This window comes from Thunnus maccoyii, chromosome 1, assembly GCF_910596095.1.
Source record: "Thunnus maccoyii chromosome 1, fThuMac1.1, whole genome shotgun sequence".
Taxonomy (NCBI): domain Eukaryota; kingdom Metazoa; phylum Chordata; class Actinopteri; order Scombriformes; family Scombridae; genus Thunnus; species Thunnus maccoyii.
In genome coordinates, this window is record NC_056533.1 from 18,160,620 (window position 1) to 18,181,760 (window position 21,141).

At 38.1% G+C, this 21,141-nt stretch overlaps 1 protein-coding gene across 2 annotated transcripts; it reads left to right on the plus strand.

The window, feature by feature from the left end:
• Positions 1-319: 319 nt before the first annotated feature.
• Positions 320-20,704, plus strand: rps6ka2 (ribosomal protein S6 kinase, polypeptide 2). Of its 2 annotated transcripts, none has more exons than XM_042411681.1 (23): positions 320-412; positions 980-1,144; positions 4,426-4,542; positions 5,812-5,893; positions 6,938-7,018; positions 8,139-8,218; positions 9,015-9,121; positions 9,222-9,259; positions 9,366-9,508; positions 10,230-10,300; positions 10,826-10,914; positions 11,575-11,639; positions 13,976-14,078; positions 14,280-14,425; positions 14,789-14,911; positions 15,351-15,440; positions 15,690-15,848; positions 16,140-16,301; positions 16,480-16,556; positions 16,944-17,061; positions 17,184-17,240; positions 17,613-17,693; positions 18,572-20,704. In XM_042411681.1, the coding sequence occupies exons 1-23, from the start codon at positions 386-388 to the stop codon at positions 18,719-18,721; spliced, it is 2,331 nt and encodes a 776-aa protein (XP_042267615.1). In that variant the 5' UTR covers positions 320-385; the 3' UTR covers positions 18,722-20,704. The 2 variants fall into 2 exon arrangements, with proteins under 2 accessions (XP_042267615.1, XP_042267623.1); XM_042411689.1 differs by lacking the exon at positions 320-412 and adding an exon at positions 519-867 and having other exon boundaries at positions 4,402-4,542.
• The last annotated feature ends 437 nt before the right edge of the window (positions 20,705-21,141 follow it).

The following is a 21,141-nucleotide window of genomic DNA, read 5'->3' on the forward strand; positions in this document are numbered from 1 at the left end:
TGACAGATCCAAGTACCTACACACACACACACACACACACACACACACACATTCACACACCCATGCCCAGTGATCAACCAGATCACGCTGTACTCTGTGTGATTGCTGTCCTTGTGTCTGTCATCATTATTGATTCATTGATTGCTGTCCTAGTCCTCCATATTTAATTGAATTCTGATGTGCTGACACTGAGTCAGAGCCGCAGGACTTAACCACACACACATCTACTAATCTGCTGCTTTCTACTTTTAAAAAAATCATTTGTCATGTTTTTTAATTCTTTCTACATCTCTGTGTCATTGGATGTCATGTAGGAGCAGAAGAGACGGGCCAGAGACAGAGAGGTAGCTGGGTTACACCATGTGACCTCGCCAGCTGTTGCTGTATGCTTCTGGGAGAAACAGAGAGGGAGGTGAGGGGCAGGAACAGGGGAGAATAAGGGAGGGAGGGGTCGGGAGCTAGCCAGCACACAATGTGACTGGTGACAATCCCTTGTTCTGCAGAGAGAGAGAGAGAGAGAGGGAGAGAGAGAGAAGGCAGCAGCAGGGGATGAACACACACACACACACAAGCACAGGCAGAAATGTGAAGAGGGAAGAGGGAGCTCACACACACCTCTCCTGATTCAGCGGAACAGATTTATTATTCGTCACCTCTCCCTGCAGCCTCACGCAGTGAGACTGCTGCAACACACGAGACAATCCCGAACCTCAGCAGCACCTGCCCCGTTCGTCAACCCGCCTGTCTGTCTGCGCAGATTAGCGTCTCCGTTACAACTCTGACTGCGTTGCTTACTGGCGTCCACTGCAGCTGAGAGACGGAGAGGAGAGCGGCGGCTGGAACCCACCAGAGAGACGAGCAGCGAATGTGAATGATGGGAAAACTAAAAAGCGACGACTGCATTGTGGATGGGCCAATGAAGAAACTGCGGGACAAATAGATAACCAATAAAAGCTCTGTTTCTGCGTCTTCACCTCAGGACCCCCCTGCGGGGAGATGTCCATCATTATGGGATAGATGCACAGGTCTGCTCGTTGCCATGGATACCAGCACGCGTAAATTCACTGTGCGGAGATGGTTTTCAATCTACCTGAAGAACAAGGCAGCAAGGAACAAGAACAGCACAGGCTTCTGTCAACTAGAGGTTAGTAAATCTGTTTAGACACCCACCCAGGAGGAGTACAAACTTCCATCAACTAGAGATTAGTAGTGTGAGTGAGTGAGTGAGTGAGTGAGTGAGTGTGTGCGTGTGCGTGTGTGTGCGCGCGTGCTGGATGGGGGTTGCATTTCTCTTGGACCATGTGTATGTTTCTGTGAACATGAAGAAGGCCAACACCCTCTCTAACCCCCCCCCCCCCCCCCCTTCAAAAACCTGCATCTGTCTCACATCTGCAACTGTAGATGGGAATGTGTGTGTCTGTGCTCGTGGGAATGGGCGTGGGAGGAATGTGTGTTATTTGGTTTGTTGTGGAGCAGTTCAGGAGTCATTGCTGCATCATTACAGCTGTTGCTCCTCCTGTCTGTCAGGAATCCAGAAAACAGAGATACACTGTTGTGACTGGGAGAGAGGCAGGCTACATGGAAATACAGTCAGGCAGACAGACACGCTAACAGGCAAACAAGCACCCAGGCAGACAGGCAGGCAGGTTGATAGATAAATGGATCCAGACAGATTGATTCAGTGGAGGCCACAGCAGTGGAGGTCTATTTATAGCCCAAACAAACCAGTAGGGGAGAGAGAGGTGGGATGCTGTATGCAGCCTATCTACCTGTATGTTTGGGATATAAATAGAAAAAAGACTCCTCCTCACCACCTCTGTTGTTTCTCACTGTGACTGGATGCTGATGAATCAACTTGACATGCTATCTACCTGTTTGTCTTTCTGGCTGACAAATGTCTGTCTGCTTGTGTTTGTTTACCTGTTTGCCTGCCTGTTCATATCTGTAATATGATGCTTTGACGCTCCATGTGGGGAGGTTCTCTTTTCGACTCCCTTCGCAGAAAGGTCCGAGTTAAGGGTCAGCATCCAAGAAGCTGATACTGGAGCCATGAACCAGTTTCCATCTGGTTGATGGACATCACCACTGCTGCCCTGTTAGTGAATACATTAATGAATCACACAGAGAAGGAAACCACAGCTGTACTAGTCTCTATGGAATTAAACTTTCAAGCGTGTTATACCTGAAGACAATCAGTGACATCAGAGCAGGTGACTGCTGTTGACAAACAGCATAATGATATTAGATTTGACACATAATGCAAAGAGCCAAATTACATTTAAACCCTAAATATTGTGTTGCATACAGAGCACAAACCCTAAATCACATACAGAGTCCCATACAACATAGCCATTTCATATTAATAGCATTCAAATGCTTGTTACTCTAATAAACTTGATATAAGATATATTACCTAATTTATATGATGCAATCACTGGCATTTGAAACACATGCTATATAATATTTTGGAACCAAAATTAGGAGTGTAGCATTTTGCATTTAGGGTTTTTGCACACTGACTGACTGTTTTGATAATTAAGTTAAAGCAACTGTAAAGTATTGTAATAGAAAATCCTTCGACATCTCTGTGTGTATTGTGGGGTGTGGCTCTACACTGTTGCTATGCTGTCATGTTTCCTCCCTTATTTCACTGAGGATTAATGTGTGGCAGCTCTGTTTGGTGTTACACGTCCCTTAGGTACTAGAAGTAAGCTGCAAAGAATTTACTTTTTAATAATTTTTCAATTATTTCATCCTAAAACCTTATTTTCCTATTCTAAAAGGCAGGCCAACAAGGTGAGATCATTTCACCTGTTTCCAATCTGAATTTACTCATATTTTAAAGTATTTCTAGAGACACATATAATTTTCTTGATACAAGTGCAGCAATCTGTTTTATTTGGTTTTGTTTCAAGATTCTGACACTAATTCCTAGAAAACAAGATAAACTACATCGGAAAACAATCGTAATCAGCTCCCTCCCTGGCAGAATGTTGTCTTGTTTTATTAAAAATAAATCTCAAAGGCTGAATTTGAGACCAAATGACATGCTGTGTTGCATGTTTTTGGGTGAGTAAACTCTAACAGGAAAACAAATGTATGTGCATGTTATTAACACAGACTTCATAACACTCTCACTACAGAGATAACATCAGAGAATTTGGTGTCCTGGTAGAAACAAATCCAAGTGATGGTTTGATTATTTTTAGCTTTACATGGACTCTTGAGACTTAGAAATTACTTTTGAAATGGCGTGAAGGATCTCATGCCATTATTTCGTAGAAACATTACATGCTGTTGATGGGATTTGATCTGAGTAAAGCCTCAAAATGTTCTTACAGAGAAATATGGTGATAAACAATCAAGGGAAGCATGCAATGCCCTTTTCTACATGAGAATAAATGGAGAAACACATAGAAATACTACAACAAAACCAAATAAGAAACTTTCTATTTCACTGCACTATTCAGTTCAACAAACAGATCAAATTTAAGAACTTTACCAACAATTTACTAGAAAGGAAGCTTCTTTTGAGACAGTGCATCTGAGACTTTTTTGAGACAGTGCATAAAACTCGATAGAAATGTATTTTACAACCAGAACCTTTCTAGGTTTACCAACTACTGTAACCGTAGCATACCTGATTGAAAGCAGCGTGTTAAGCTCTTAACTCCTCAATGACAGCTTTACAGAATTACAGTATATTGTCACACTGACCAATCTAAGCTGTGCCTCAGGTTGGCAGTTGATCACATGCTTCACTGAGCAGACTGAATAGGCTGAATAAGGCAGCTTACACTATGCATCACTGCCAGTGACCTCAGCCCAAACCTTTCCAGCAATAACATAATGGCTCACAAATAACCAGCGCCCCTTGTGTCTGTGTGGGTGTAAGAGTAGTGGTTCTCAAAGTTGGGTCTGGGGACCCCCAGGGGTCCTTGAGGGGGCTCCGGGTGGTCCCCAGCAAAAAGGGGAATCATTTATTTTCTCTATATTTCTACTCATAAGTAACCGAATGACAGAATGTATGACTATTTTGCTCATAGGTTTCATACACTTTCTGTAATAAAATATCTAAAAGCAAAAATCTTATCAGATGGGGGACCCTGGACAAAAGCTTATCAAATGGGGAGCCGTGGTCTAATTTGTGTCAGTTTAGATGTCCTTGACGTGAAAAGGTTTGAGAACCACTGTGTAAGAGAATGATTTACTGTTTTTTTTGGGGTTGTTTTATCAACTTGGATGTTACATGAACAATATTTCAAAACTGCTGAGATGTTGTAAAATGTATTATCTCAATTCATTTATGTCTCACCTTGAGACAGATGTTACTCTCAGATTTTCTTAGCTTATTTGTTTGTTCTGTCTCCCTTTGTAATTATGTAAATGACATACCATTAGGGGCATCTGGCTCTCTGTCCTCAGGATGACAGCATACTGAAGGAGATTGACATCAGCCACCATGTTAAAGAGGGTTGTGAGAAAGCAGACCCCTCTCAGTTCCAGCTGCTCAAGGTGCTGGGACAAGGATCCTATGGAAAGGTACAAGATGCTTTGTTTGACCATTATTATTTAGACCTGAATATCTCTAACCACAACCTATGTAAAAGAGAGTTGAGAGGAAGCAGATTCTTACAAATCCATCTGATCAGAGTGCAGGGATAGAGATTTTACAGAAAGACAAGATCAGTGTTGATACTACCAGCCAAATGATAACCCATGACATCTGCAGGCTTCCTCCACAAGCCTGGCTGACCTTGTAGGCTAATTGCTGCAGTGGGGTAGCTCCACTTGTACTGTCTGTAAATTGTGATTACAACATTTTCACAACAACATTTGGACTTCACACATACACCATACGGCTAGAAGCATGTGGACACCTGAACATTACACCCATATATGATTGTTGAAAGTCTCATTACAAAACAATGGGCATTTATGCTGCTACAGTATATACAAGATTTTGGAACTTGGCTGCTCCCATTCAAGTTCTCAAAAGGCTGCTGAAATTCTTCACATACATTAAGATTTCTCTTAATTCAAACTAAGGGTCCTAGTCCACACCATGAAAAACAACTCCAGACCAAAAGTAATCTAAAGTATGTGGATGGGGTGTCCACTTACTTTTGACCACATGGTGCATGTGTCATGTCAGTGCTGAAACTGATTGCGCTTTAGCAGTTATCATGTGCCGATGAGAAGACATCCATTTTCAATTATTAAAATATTTATATTAGATTATTAGATTGGCTGGTGTGACAACTGCTTCATGCCACAGCTCACTAAGTATATTTGAATTAGTAAAGGCTCACTGAATTGTACGTATGTTTGCATGAGGCAGATGTGAGTCCACAGATGTGGGCTGGTGAACCACAGATAGCATGTTTTAATAGCTCGCTATACACGCACTTAATAACTATTTAGCAAATATGTGTGAATCATAGCTAATCTCTCCATCACACAGAAACAGGAGCCTATTTATTTATATCAGTACAAATTGCAGGTAAAGGCCAGTGTTGCAGTTGCAGCCATTAAGATAGCAGGTGGGCATGGTCTTTAAAACAGGTGTAAAGACCTCTGCACTCTGCAAAAGTGTATAATCTGTGTCTTCAGTTAGCAACCCATAATAGACATTATGAATGTCATTATGAATGTCTATTATGGTGTATAACTGACAACTTATATGTTTATTTTTTAAACTAGTTGTTGTTTTTTTTTATTTAATTTTTTTAAACTGATGCCCTGATAACTATAAAATAGTCTCAGTAAACATGATGATGACACTGAGGGATGATGGTAATGATTTTACAGGTGTTTCTGGTGAGAAAGATCAGAGGATTGGACAGAGGACAGCTGTATGCCATGAAAGTCCTGAAGAAAGCCACGTTGAAAGGTAATAAGGCAATATGGAGAGAATGGCAAGCTAAACAATAAAATTAAAGGCTTTAATGTGAGATACAGTCAACAATTAATATTCTGACATACCTCCCAATTGTCTTAATGGGTTGTCTAATTAATAATAACCAATGTGTTTATTAACATATTTTTTCAATAAAAAGGGGAAAAAAGTTTTATTGAGGCATAACTGGCTCATGCACCCAGTTTCTGGACACTTGAGAGGTGATTGTTGAAATTAATGAAAAATAACAAACTAAATAACTTTTTAAAAATCCCCTGTATATGTTATGTTTTTGTTAGGAGGCAAAGTTTAAATATAAAAAATATTACAAAACGAAAAACAGTGTCCATAGAGAATTTTTTGCCTTAAGTGCCAGGTTCAAATAGTAGAGTAGTTTAGCCTACTCCTGTGTCTGTATTTTTTTTAAAAAAAACATCTAAATTACTGAATCTTGACTGAGACACATTATGCTGCGATACCAACTTTTTGCTATACTGGCCTCTGAGTGGTAATATGTTAAATTTGTTATGGTTAATATGGGTTTTGCACAGGAATAATAAGGAATATATGGTTGTCTGAACTCCCAGAGTGCCCTACATTCAGTAGGATTGTGGCTAAAAGAGGTTAGTTTGTACTTTTGATTCAGATAAAATGGTTTTGCAACGAATGGGATTATTGTAAACTAGGATGTACTGTAAAAGCAGGTTGAGATGCCATGTGCTGATTTAGTGTCTTTGTACTAGGCTTAATCCTCTTTACCTGCACCCCTGGAATTTAAATAGTTATGGTCTCATCTCGTCGAGGAGACAGATGCTGCAATAACACTGTTATTGTACTTTTCACTGCACTATAGACCAGCTACACCATGGGATGGGTCTAATTCAACTGACATTTTCAATTAAGTAAATGCAGCTTCATCCCCTCACAAAACATACTCATGTCATGGTATTAGAGGCTTGTCATGATTTATCTGGACCAAAGTAAAAACAACTGAATATGACTGAACACATTCCTCTTTTCCAACTGTCTCCTTCTTAGTGCGAGATCGTGTGCGATCCAAGATGGAAAGAGACATTTTGGCAGAAGTGAACCATCCATTTATAGTTAAACTGCACTATGGTAAGTCTGGTTGTATAATAATAATAACATTATGATAATAAGTTTATTCACAAAGTGCTTCACAAGAATAAATGTTAAAAAATAAGACCATAAGGCATACAAACATATAATCAATAAAAACATAAGCCGCAAGATAAACATACAGACAAAACACAGGTAACAGGGTACCCCAAAAGAAACACACAAAAGAACAATCACTAGACATCTTAAGGTGAGACAAAGGCCAATTTGAAAAGATGAGTCTTCAGTTGCTTTTTAAAAGCTTCTACAGAGACCGTAGACCATATGTCTAAAGGAAGAGAGTTCCATTGTGTTGGAGCCACTACCTTAAAGGCACGATCACCTTTTGTTTTCAGTCGAGAGCGAGGGACAACCGGTAGGCCCTGGTCAGAAGACTTAAGTGACCTACTGGTGATGTAGGGATGAACAAGGTCATAGATGTACTCAAGTGCCTGTCCATGCAGGGCTCTATATGTGAAAACAAGAACCTTAAAATGAATCCTAAACCTGATTGGGAGCGAATATAAAGAACTTAAATTGGGTGTGATGTGAGTTGTCCTGCTGGACCTGGTTAACAGCCTTGCAGCAGCATTCTGAACCATTTGTAGACAGTTCAGAGATGACTGGCTGAGACAGGTGAAAAGGGAATTATAATAAGTCCATCCAGGATGATACGAAAGTGTGAGTAATCATCTCTAGCTCCGATTGTGATACAACAGACCTGAGTTTTGCAATATTTCTTGGTTGGAAAAAACAATTGCGGTTCAATGATTTAATATGCTGATTGAAATGCATAGCATGGTCAAATAAAACACTGAGATTTCTTAAATCAGACCGAACAGCTGAGGTACATCGCTAGGTGCTGATTTGAATATCTGTGTCTCTCAAATCATCCTCATATGTAAGAAACAAGGTTAATTTTTTGTGTAAAAGCAGAAAAAGAAAATAACTTTTTGGATAACTTGTCTTTATATTCAACTTTGAATACATCCTCAGAATAACACAGAATACAGTAGAGCCCCAACATAGCAATATAGCTTCAATGTGTTGTATTACTGATACCTGTGTGTGTATATGTGTGTGTGTGTGTGTGTGTGTGTGTACGTGTGTGTGTGTGTAGCCTTCCAGACAGAAGGGAAGCTCTATCTGATTCTAGACTTCCTCCGGGGAGGAGACCTCTTCACTCGTCTGTCAAAGGAGGTAGGTTTGATGTTCGGTAGGCTCCCCTGTGCTTTCCACATCTCTGCTAAAAAATTACAAGCCTTCACCTGTCAAGGTCTATTATTGACTGCGTGACATTGATGCAGAATCATCAGAAGTGAATTTACCTGACATCACTCTCCTTGTGTAAGCACTGCTGATGTGACCATCGCATCTATTACTTTCATGCCAATGCTTGAGCCTCAGTAAACAAAGACCATACTGGATAAAGTTTTTAAAAGATAGATGCAGCTTTATTTTATTTTTTCCATCAAGGTTACAAAGTCTATAGATAGATGGATAGATGGATTTTTTTTTAGAGCGAAGAAAGAACAAACAAAGGAACTGACCAACTAATAATGAATGTCCGTTTTTTTTACTGTTATAAGAGGCATGAAACATGTGCATCATGGGCATCAATATCACCAGGTGACCCGTGATCACATTTAAGAACATGGACAAAGGTATTATGATTTTTATAAGATGAAAAAACTTTGTATCCTGTTGTTTCTTTGTGTCTTTATTTCAGTTTTATGTATTGGGAGTACTTAATATATCAGCATAGAGGGAAACACGTACACCACCTGCTTAGTCTCTCCTGTCATGCGGGGAATCAATTTCCCCGAAGATCCAATTCCAAAGAAGAAAAGTTGATTCCCGCACACACTTATCACCTCTGCAATGATTTATTTAAAAAGTGTCAACGTTTCGGTCACAAGGCCCCTTCTCAAGATGTCTTGTCTTCTTTTCTATGGTATTAGTAGTTAATACATCCACATATATTTATTTGTTCTAGGTCATGTTCACAGAAGAGGATGTAAAGTTTTACCTTGCAGAGTTGGCCCTGGCCTTGGACCATCTACACAGTTTAGGGATCATCTACAGGGACCTCAAACCTGAAAAGTACACTCTGACAGGCTCCTGTTTTATTAATTCATTTTTTAAACCAATTTTCAATGTTTTTTTTAATGTTTAAATATTTAATGTTACTTAATCTCAACAGTATTCTTCTGGATGAAGAAGGACACATCAAAATAACTGGTCAGTACATCCAATTGCAAACAATCCTTTATTCTATCTTGTGTCCATCTTTCTTCTGACCTTGTTCCTGTTTCTCTCTGTCTCTGTCTGGTTCTCTCTATTTCAGACTTTGGATTGAGTAAGGAAGCCATCGACCATGACAAAAGAGCGTATTCCTTCTGTGGAACTATAGAGTACATGGCTCCAGAGGTCGTCAACAGGAGAGGGCATACACAGAGTGCTGACTGGTGGTCGTTTGGGGTACTTATGGTAGGAGTCGTTTATTTTACTTCAACGGCTTATTTTCACATTTAACATGCACTGGCATAATGGCTTTACCCACTGACTTGCATGTTTTGTCTGATCTTGTGAAAATGGCAGGTATGAGTTTGCTATGTCTTTGGAGCCAAAGACTTAGCTCTTAGATAATGTGTCAGTGTACTGAGTTCTTAATTTAGCTTCTTTGTGGCAGTAAAGCTGCTTAATCACCATATCTGGCAGATTAGGTCCCATCTCTTTCAGTCATTGTGCATCTGTTGGATTCTGCTTGTTTTGTTAGCTGGTGGCTTATTTTACTAATACTGAAAAGGAGGTTAGCTTTCACTGACACTTGGCAGCTACATCAGGGCACCAGGGAAAAGTGTAACCTCAATCTGCCCTTGGCTAGAATTAGCGATATACAAATATTAAAACAAACTAACTAAAAACACAGCTGAACTGCTGGAAATAGATGCATGTCAACAGCAGTGGACAAGCAGAAAGTAGCTAATGTTTTCATTATCAATGCAAGGAAAGTCTTTTTTTATATGCAGAGCAAGTCAAATTTCTAACACAGTTTTTATTGAGTGTAAAAGTTCAGAACAGTCCAATTCATTTGTAACGTCACTCTCAGCTCCCCTTGGCAGTAACTCAGGTCTGAAAGGCAGAGTCACAACAGCTCCCACTGATGAATTACCATGTCTCCTGACCATTGTTCTCATCTGTTTTCCAGTTTGAGATGTTGACAGGATCGTTACCATTCCAGGGAAAAGATCGAAAAGAAACAATGGCCCTTATTCTGAAGTAAGACCATTTCAACCTGTTAACATTCATTGTTACTCTTAAAGCCTTTTATTCATGAACAATTCCTAAAGGTCTGCGTATAGATTTTTTAATTTTGTTTAACAATGTTAATAGGGTTTTTTTTCTTGTGTTACTGATGTTTTAATAATGTCTTGTTGTCTTAGTTTCTATGTGCTAGTAGTGTAGCAGTGTTTCTCTTCATATACAGTATGTACAGGACATTATTGCATTTTGACCATACTTCAATCCTTTCTTCAAACTTTGTATCTGCCTCCTCTTTCCCTCGAACCAACTGCAGTTCTGTGCTGATTTTCTTCTAAATAATAATTCAGTTCTCAGTAAATGTTCATTCAAGATAAGCTGCTTATATGAATCTTCACTTATCATTCTCAGAATATCCCACTATTCCTGAATAAACAGACTAATTAAGTCAAACTGAGCCAACACTAAATAGGATATTATTATGTCACGGCATTACTAAACATCTGTGTGTGCATAAACCTGTTTCTTCTCTTGTCTGTGCAGGGCCAAATTGGGAATGCCACAGTTCCTCAGTCCTGAAGTGCAGAGTTTATTAAGAGCTCTCTTCAAGAGGAACCCTGCTAATCGATTAGGTACTGTATACATTAAAAGTTAACATTGAAATATGTTTTCAGAACAATGGTAATACAGTAGTTTAAAGTACCTATTTGTGCCACTTCGGGTTACCAGTTATTGAGGTTAGTTTTTATCTTCAGGTATTCCAAATGTAAGCAACAATATGGCTGAAGATGATAGCAGCACCCTAAGGGGGAATCAGTCATTCAGAAGCTGTGCACAACAATTGAGTCAGTGAGCATTGGACACTTCACACATACCGACGTGGAAATTAATGCTATTATACCTTGCGCTAATGTGTTGAATTGATATTCTACAAATCATGGCTATTCCACAGAACGCAGTAAAGCTTTGTGACTGTGAAAAGTGTAACTTCAACAAACGCTAGACTGAAGTTACTGCATGATATTTACAGCTTCCAGTCTACCAATAGTCTGCCAATGGTGTTAAGAAATACGTTAAATGTAACAAATTTCCGAGCACAGTTGAAACTGTCATGGAGGTCTTTTGGAAATTTGGTAGTGTGCATAATCAGCTTAATAAAACTGACTGACTGTATTGATGCCCATTGTAACTTTTATTTCACTTAGGTTGTTTTTCTTTTTTTCTGTTTGCCAGATAGATATGAACAATGATATATCATTCTCTTAATTTGCCTCAACCTGTGTGATTCATAGGTGCAGGTCCAGAAGGAGTGGAAGAAATAAAGAGACATCGTTTCTTTGCATCGATAGACTGGAATGTAAGTACAGTTTATGAAGAATATTCTGTGTTCTAAGTCATTTTAAGCTGTTCAGTGCTGCTGTTTTTTCAAGGGCGGACAGCCTCTACAAGAGTAATATGGCCTTGCATTATGCACTTGCACACATATTGCATTATAACCATACTATATAAGATATACTAAAAATAGTAATCACAGACAGAGCAAGAAGAAAAACAAAGTTGGCTTGTTAACACTGCTAGAGTCAATGAGAACAGACCTCGGCCTGTATGCTGTGCTATAACGTCAGCTACAATTGTGGAAAAGGTCCTTATATAAATACTCTGTCCTACAACCAACAGCTACACTTGGTTGCTCAAGCTTTCTGAATATTACTTTTAGGTTTACAGTTGCTTGCTTGAAGATGCACTATTCAGATTACTGACTAGGGTGAAATTTAAAAAATGTATTCTAATAACAACACATCTGAATCATACTGTGGTGAGTGTTGTTGCTGTATTCTGCCATCAAATCCCTGCAGCTGTTCATCTACTTCCTCAAGAGTTTCCCACAATCATGAATCATTAAACATTCTTAGCAGAGATTTTGCTTAGTGGCAAAATCCTTAACTTCCCATTCTGCCTATCGTGCCCAACTTTATTGTAACATACTAATCCTCTTATCTTTAATACCCTTTCTCACAGAATGTTTGCTCATGCGCAAATATTCTGGCTACAGACATTACCTGTGTTATCATAATTTAACCTTGACATCTACTCCCTGGACGTGTTCTGCTTAAAAGGAATCATTGCTTCAACTTTAAGAACTCTTTCCCAAAGGCTCTATTGAAGGAGCTTGTCAAACATCACCGAATCATATTCTGAGACTGCATTTGTTTCTGACTTGAACACTATTCTTGCAATCCCTGAGTTACATGTCAGTATAATCCATAATTTTCCAAGAGCAGTCAAAACCATCTCAACTGGACAAATCTTAAATTGGTGTTTCACTGATGTAAATGTAACAAAATCCAATACAGGATACTTTTAGTTTTGTTTCACAATAATTATCACAGAAAGAGACTATGCATACAACAAGTACATTGTACATACAAGAGGTGAGAGAGTATACAGGGTGTGCCCTGCTCTCAGTGTAACTTCCCCAAATACATGACAATAAAAAAGGAACCTTTGTTAAGGGTCACAGAGAGAGGTTTAGTTCAGTAAGAATAGGAAATGTTTTATTGATTGTAAAGTTCCCTCCACATATCTACATAGCCGCATGGTCACACTGTTACACTCATTCCTTTCCATTATAAATGTTCTGAATTGGACATGCTTGTGACTCTTGTTTGTCCGCCATTTCTAACAAACTCCACTATTATCTATTTTACATGTCTACTACACCCTCACCACTGGCTCTCACTGCACTCTTCACTATACACTGTACCTACTTGCTTTTCTGCCAAACACCACATTTCTATTTACAGATGGTGTTGATGGCTTGATGTGAAAAGCCATCAATAAGAGGCTTACCCTCTCCTCTACACTATGCTAATTAAATTACTGTGCTCTATCAGGCAGAACGGTTTCTCTGTAATCCATCATAAACTTCTTTTACTTGTTACTCTGTGATACTCGAATCATTCATTAAAGCTGACAAATACTGACAAAACCTGCATCCTCGCTGTCTCAGCGGAGGTGTATCCACCAAGAATTTCAACTGCTGAAGATGTCAAATAAGAACGTGTACTACTGATAACTGTCTCACTGTAAATAAAGCTTTAACAATCTTTTTTTAATTTTTCCTTTAACATGCTGGTAGCCTTTAGAACAGTTAGTCATTGTGCTCACTAGTTGAAGAGACCATAACAGGCTATTCACAGCAGTAAAAGTGATTGACATTGCAGTGGCGACTCCTGCAGGATATTTTCAGTAACACACTTAAGTAACTAAACACGTGTATATGTAGTGTTGACTTGTACAGGACGCACATACAACAGTATTCTCTTCTATACTTCTAATTTGTGCTATTCTTTGCCCTCAATATCATATTTCAAGATGAACAGACTGTGTCTTTTCTCACTCTGTACATGTTTACATTAAACTATCTTTAGTTTGTTGTGAGATGTGTGAGAAAAGTAGGTGAAACAACCCATATTCCATTGTTCATGCTATATCTAGTGAGTATTAAAATAGCAATTTAGAGGAAAGAAAGTGAAGTTTTGTTGACATAGCACTTTTCATTATCTTAGTGTAGCCATGACTTATATGTTATGTCATCTTATAAACATGCATCAACAGATCATGTGTCATTTTGTTGATTAACTAGTTGTTGGTGATGATATTGATCATTTTTCTTGTTGTTGTTTTCTGTAGAAGTTGTACAGGAAGGAAATGAGGCCTCCGTTCAAACCAACAGTTGGAAGACCTGAGGACACATTTCATTTCGACCCCGAGTTCACCTCCAGAACACCCACTGGTAACTAAAACATACACAACATACACATACAAGGATACCGCACATATTGATATATTATATTATTATGTTTATTGATGAAGTGTAGTGCTCTAGCAGTGGTTGTCATAGCTGATGATGCTTTATGAGAGACATACATTTTCTTTTTCTCATACATTAACACACTGTGTGCACATGTTTGTATCTGTATCTTTGCCTGTCCAGATTCCCCTGGCATCCCTCCCAGCGCAAACACACACCAGTTGTTTCGTGGTTTCAGCTTTGTGGCAACCAATCAAAGTCAGGAGCCTAGTGTTGCTACGGTAACACCTTCCCGCCAGGAAGTGAACAACATTAACCCTATAGCACAGGTATATATGCATTAAAGAAATGAGCTCATGTCCTAACTCCCCATATACTTAAGTAACTCACTCATTTACTAAGCAAATAACGAATTAACTCTGTAAATAAATCACTTAATTGGTCACTGTTTGATGAGTAAACTGATGACTAATAAACAGACTGAATAATTAAGTGACTGGCTATCTAATGATGCTGACCTTTCTAAACATTACCTTCATTAATCACTGTCAACTATATAACCACAGCAGCTGACTGCTAAATAAAGCAATTACTGACTCTGGCACATCTAAATGTGACAGATGTATATATATCAAATGTAATAGAAGAAATGAATATGTTTGTGTCTATATGATAATATGTGTTCTCTGTAGCATCTCCGTGGTGATGTGGCCTTCAGTGATGTTTATGAGCTGAAGGAAGAAGTTGGACAGACAGCGACCTCTGTCTACAAAAGATGTCTGCACAGAGTCACAGCTGTGGAGTATTCAGTAAAGGTAGTGGACACTAAACATAAACTAGAATTTGTTTAGATATACAAATTGTGCAGATGTTCTGTAAATGTTTCAGTTATGGTCAGTACTGGGGCTGATAAAATACTTTGGTACAAGGTACGGTATCTTGTTGTGGACAATAATTCAACAATAATATCATAATAATATTATACTGTATATACACAGATCATGTGTAAGCTATAAAGTATTCATATTTCATAGCTTTTCTCAGTTTGACCAAATCCAACCAAATGTAGTAATCACAATTACTCTTAACTCTGCATATGCTGGATGAGTCACACATTGTAGGAAAAGCTGGGATTATTGAATGAAACCACCCAAACAACACGCTGTGTGCATCCTGGCCATTTCCAGATATACTTAGAATTTGCAATTGTGTGTCATTTACAACATATCTTGTGCGTTTCTGTGTTTTTGTCAGATTATTGAAAGAGCGAGGAAAGATCCATCAGAAGAGATTGAGATTCTGTTGAGATATGGACAGCATCCGAATATTATTACCCTGAAGGATGTAAGTGTAACACACCCACCCTTCACGCATGGTGCTGTACAGTAAATGTTATTTTCAAAAAGCATGTTAGAAAGACAAGAGGAACTGCAGAACTTGGTCTGCTACAAGTTGAACTGGCAAATAAAAATGAAATTTAAAGCTGGGCAGAATTTTCACAATAGACTTAAATAATCACCGTTTGTTCACCTTTCCTGTGTGTGTGTGTGTGTGTGTGTGTGTGTGTGTGTGTATGTTTGCTTCTACCTGTAGGTGTTTGATGATGGCCAGACTGTGTTTCTGGTGCAGGATTTACTGAGAGGAGAAGAGCTGCTGGATAGAATATTGATGGTGCCAAATTTTATAGAGAAAGATGCATCAGACATCATCTGCACGCTGACCAAGACTGTGGAATATTTACACTCACAGGGGGTATGGACAGACACACAGCCAGAGAGACAGTTTGACAAAAAGAAAAAAAATGTTTTTTGAAATCCTAAACACTGGATCTAATACAATCTGTGTCTGGTTTTTAAGATTAGGTTGCAATTTGAGCAACTTCTCAATTGTTTTTATGTACCCAGACATGTTACTTAAATGCATCGTTGTCCTCTAAAAGACATGGAACACAGAGACAGTTGCAAAAAGCCTGTTAGTTATTGTAAAAGTGCTAATTGTGTGAAAATAATCACCTGTTTTTGTTTGTGTCTTTTCTTTTTTCAGGTTGTGCATCGGGATCTGAAGCCCAGCAACATTCGCTATTCTGATGACAGAGGACTCCCAGAATGCATCAGGATATGCGATTTTGGCTTTGCCAAACAGCTCAGGGCTGAAAATGGCTTATTGATGACCCCTTGTTATACAGCTACATTCATGGCTCCTGAGGTATATTATCAGTAATCAAATTAATAATCATCTAATATCTCACCAACACATACACAAATGGTCAAACAGCCAAAAAACAAAACAAAACCAAAAAAAACATTTGAAAATAATAAATCGCAAAAAATAATCTCATCATGAACTTCACTGAAATTAACTGAGTGTGTTTTTGTGTGTGCAGGTTCTGAGGAAGCAGGGTTATGATGCAGCCTGTGACATCTGGAGCTTGGGCATCCTGCTCTACACCATGATAGCTGGGTCAGTTTAAAGTTTAAAAACATAAAAAACTGTAAAAAAGACTCCTGCAGAAAAAAGCAGCTTTCTGGTGCAAATGTGTAAACTGTATGTGATGTTGCCTTCTGATAGAAATGCTCCCTCTGCTGCTTTGAACAAGAATATGTTCTGAGTAAATGCCTTTGGTTAAATAATGGGGAAGACAATAACAGACCACATATTGTGCCCTTGTCAAATAAACACCATCCTCTCTACAGTAGGTGTTATAGACTCCATATTTTATGATATCAAAGGTTTTTTCACGCCAGTTGTAGATTTTAAAAGGCTGTCTGCAATCTGACTTATTCTCTGTTATCATAACTCACTTGAACTTTGGATTGCTCTCTTTAAATTTTTATTCTTATTGCTTAGTTTTAGCCCATTTGCCAGCAGTTCTGAGGACACAGCAGAGGAGATTCTGGCTCAAATTGGCAGCGGGAAATTCACCATCACAGGAGGAAACTGGGACCTGGTGTCAGATTCTGCCAAGGTTAGATTTCAATGCTTTCTATTCTTGATATAGACACAAAAATGGTTATGTTGCTGACATCATGGTACATGTGCTGTCTAATACACTAATATCACATGAGAATGTCTGCATATGTTTAACAGGACATTGTGGTTAAAATGCTCCATGTGGATCCTCACCAGCGCCTGACTGCCCCCCAGGTACTACTGACATATAGTACTATGCTATATAAGGCTAAAGGTCACCATTGACACTATAGGTTTTATTTGTGGTTATAGGTTTCACTGTAGTTTTGACCATTAACAGTTTGTTGCCAGGAAACATTAGCAAATATATTACAGATAATATATTCAATTATTATTCAACTATGCAAAGATCAACAAAGATCAAAACAATAAAGAGTAGAGAAAATAATTTTATACACATTAAACATTGCATAATTTCCCTTATTCCATACCAATGTTCTAGTATATATATAGTATGTTAGCTTCACTGTATTGTTTTATGTCAATGTTAGGGGCAATTATTTAAATAAAATATTAGAAAATAATTTTCATTGTGATGGTCTTTAGGTCCTTCGCCATCCCTGGATTGTAGAGAGAGACCAGCTCTCTGACAGAGTTCTCACCAGACAAGATCCACTCACTGTCAAGGTCAGACCTGTGCATGTGTGTGTGTACTTATACATGCAGATTGCAATTAACACAAAGGTATTAATATTGTTACAGTATTAACATACTGTACATACCGGGAAAAAAAAGTTGGTACAAGAGAGTTAGGGTGAAACACAGGTCAGCAGTTGCATGTTAAAACTCAGTTCTGTTGCTTATCTTCACATGCTTTGATAAATTATCGTTGAACAGAGCGATGATTGCTACCTAAAAGGTCTACCGTACATGTAATTTATGAAACTTAATAATACTTTATACTGAGCTTTACAACTATACCCTCTATACCTAACTGTTGCAATGGTTGTACCTAAACCCAAACTTATTTACAGTACATTTTACAGTTTTTAAAGTGATTGTTTTTAATATGCAATGACTAAGAAGTTTAAAAACCATTAACATCACCAGAATATCAGACCAAATTCTTGCTTTTCTCAGAATTTCAGTGCTTCTGAGTGTATCCATGTTACATCCTGACTGTAAAAGAACAATAGTTTAAGTAGTCAGACATATCTTATAAAACCTGTGTGCATTTCAGACAAAATCAAGATTTCTTTCAAATGCTGTTCTCTGAATGTGTACTATATTATATGTATGTGTTATATGTGAGTGTTTGTATGTGTCAGTATGTATATGATATATTTCTATTGTCCTTCATGAGCTCTGGCAGATTCTGTTTGGATGTATTTGGGTTTAAAACAGAGTTCATGTCAGCTCCAGTGCAATGTTCTGCAATGTAATCTACCTTTTCTGTGTGTTTCTCAGTATGTCCATCAGGTGGTGCTGTCTACCACTAATTTAGTTGTTGGACTGCTAAGGCCAGTATTAAAATTATATAATATTGTCTCTTTTCATTCCATCAGGGGGCACTATCCGCCACCTACTCTGCTCTGAGGCGCTGTGCTCCTGCTCCAGTCCTGGAGCCTGTTCAGTCCTCTAGTCTGGCCCAGCGGCGAGGGATGAAGAAACTGGGGAGTCCTAATGTTAATTCAGACGCTAAAGAAAAGGAGTAGTCTCAACAATCTCAATGGAACTCTAAATAAATTAAATACAGACCCACATTATTATAGAAGATGTACTCACTTTTTGAAAAGCACAAACCTTGTTACAAAGTGCTGATGTACCCAAAACCTGAAATGAACAGATCTAATAAATCCATGCCCAAAGGGACAAAACCTAATTAACTGTAACAATAAAGCAGTCAACTAGCACTGACATCAGGATTAACTCCAGTTCACTCAATTCAAAATGTAAAATTTAAACCTTCAAACTTCAACCAAATGTGTTAGTGTGTGATGTAACAGCCATCATGTCCACTTGCACCTAGAACTGGAACTCTAAAATTGACCAGACGTTAGTATAAAAAATAGCTAGAAATGGCACTAATAATGTCATTTTTTTCTAGGAACTGTCCTTTAACTCCACTTAATGTTATTGAAATTCAATATGAACACATGAATATTTTACTTGTATTTGGTCATACATGCCAGAATACAATTAGGCCTGTAGTGAAATATATGCTACACAGATAAACTGGTACTTCATCCATATTCATGGTAGCTCCAGCAGCTGAGAGTGGGACACAGCAGTCTGGCCGCCAAAAATCAGATAAAGCAGTATTCAGTGCCACAAACAACATGCCAAGTAGTCAGTTCACTTTATTTCTCATGTTTAGCACATACTACACATGTATGTCACCAGGAGTTCATGGACAGCCAAGCATTAATAACGTCTTCCACAGTCATTAATCTACAGTAACATACTGTATGTTTGAATGAGGCGATGTCATTCACATTATGCTGTTTTTTCCTGCAACCAATCTTCTGAATTCTACAGACATATATGCATGTTAAAAATGTAAATATCCTACCAAAGGGAATTATTACTACTTAAGTTGATAATACCATTGAAGTCTTATTGTTCATAATATGCTTAATAATTTTACTGTATGTATTGTTGTCTTCCATAAATACAGCCTTTGACTCTTTGAAAATGTATTGCTAAATGTTATCACTACCGCACTTCCCAAATCTGATGGAACAGTTAGCTATGAAGGTATTTATGTTGAACCTAATATGTTTCTTCATAACATTTTCAAATTGTTATTTGGCTTACGAGTAGTCATAGAAGCAGGTAAAACTGGAGAGTACAGGATGGCTCTCTGGTTAATGCCACTTCCATAGCAAAACTCTGCAGCCTATAGTACTTTGTATTATTGAATCAGCATTCAGCGTAATAGTTCATTATTCTGTGTGTTCTCCAGTGTGTCGAGTAGCTTCCATTAGGCTTCTTTTTGCTGTTAGTATTTGAGAGCCAAAATATTTGAGAATCACTGTGTGAGAAGATTGTATATACTGTCTATTGCTGCTGCCCTGATTGTATGTAATAAGTTGTACAATCACAAATACGAGGTAAGATTGAACAGGGTGTTTTGCAGATATGAGTAGTGCACTTTGTGTTGTACATTTACAGTGTTGCACAATTTACCAGTAGAAATGAAGATTATGATCCACACAAATACACACACTTACTGTACAGAGGTAAAACCATATTGTGATGTGCAACCGATGAGTAGTGATACAGTAATGCTGTACATATAATGTAATGTATTGTGTTGCACTGCACAACTGTGAGATTTGAAGCTGGGACTGGTAGCACTGATGCAATTATGAGTATGCAGATAAGGTTGTATCTTGTGTTGTACAACCATAAGTTAGAGGTAAAGCTGTAAATATTACTTACTGATTTAGATTGTACATACTGTTGTGCAAAACCACCAGTCAGAGATTAGATTGTGTATATATAGTGCTGTACAATTATCAGCAAGCAGTCAGAGTGTTTATATTGTGTGTGCAGATACATTGAGATTGTACATATTATATTGTGTTGTGCATCCATTGCTCAGAGTGTAAATACTGTCTATACCTGGCCAATCATTTAAATTGTTGGCTAGAATGCCAAAGTTTTACAAATAAAGGAAAAGAACAGAAACAGTGCTGAAATGAGTGAAGAGTTTTTAATCATATATTCCATTTACATATCTATGTACTGATAAAAGTGCCTGTATTACCTGAGGCTCTCTTACCCAGAGATTTACAAAGTGTATTACAGAAAATAAACTTACAACTACTACACTGCAATTAAACATTATTTACAGACACCAGTATTATTTTGGCCTGGCAAAGCCATGAGACTATTTTCACTTTGCATTGCATAAACCATAAAACAAAAACTGACCTTGTAAGATGTAGTCAAGCTGTTTGAGCAGATAAGCATATGCTAAATCAGACTGAGGATGGGACATATTTGTACTATATATTTGGATGTCAATATACATCTTCATTTTGGTCCAAGATATTAGTTAGATATTTGGAATAACTCTTAGTTTTGCCCGATTTATATCTCACCAGTTCCTCTCAATTCTTTCTCGGTT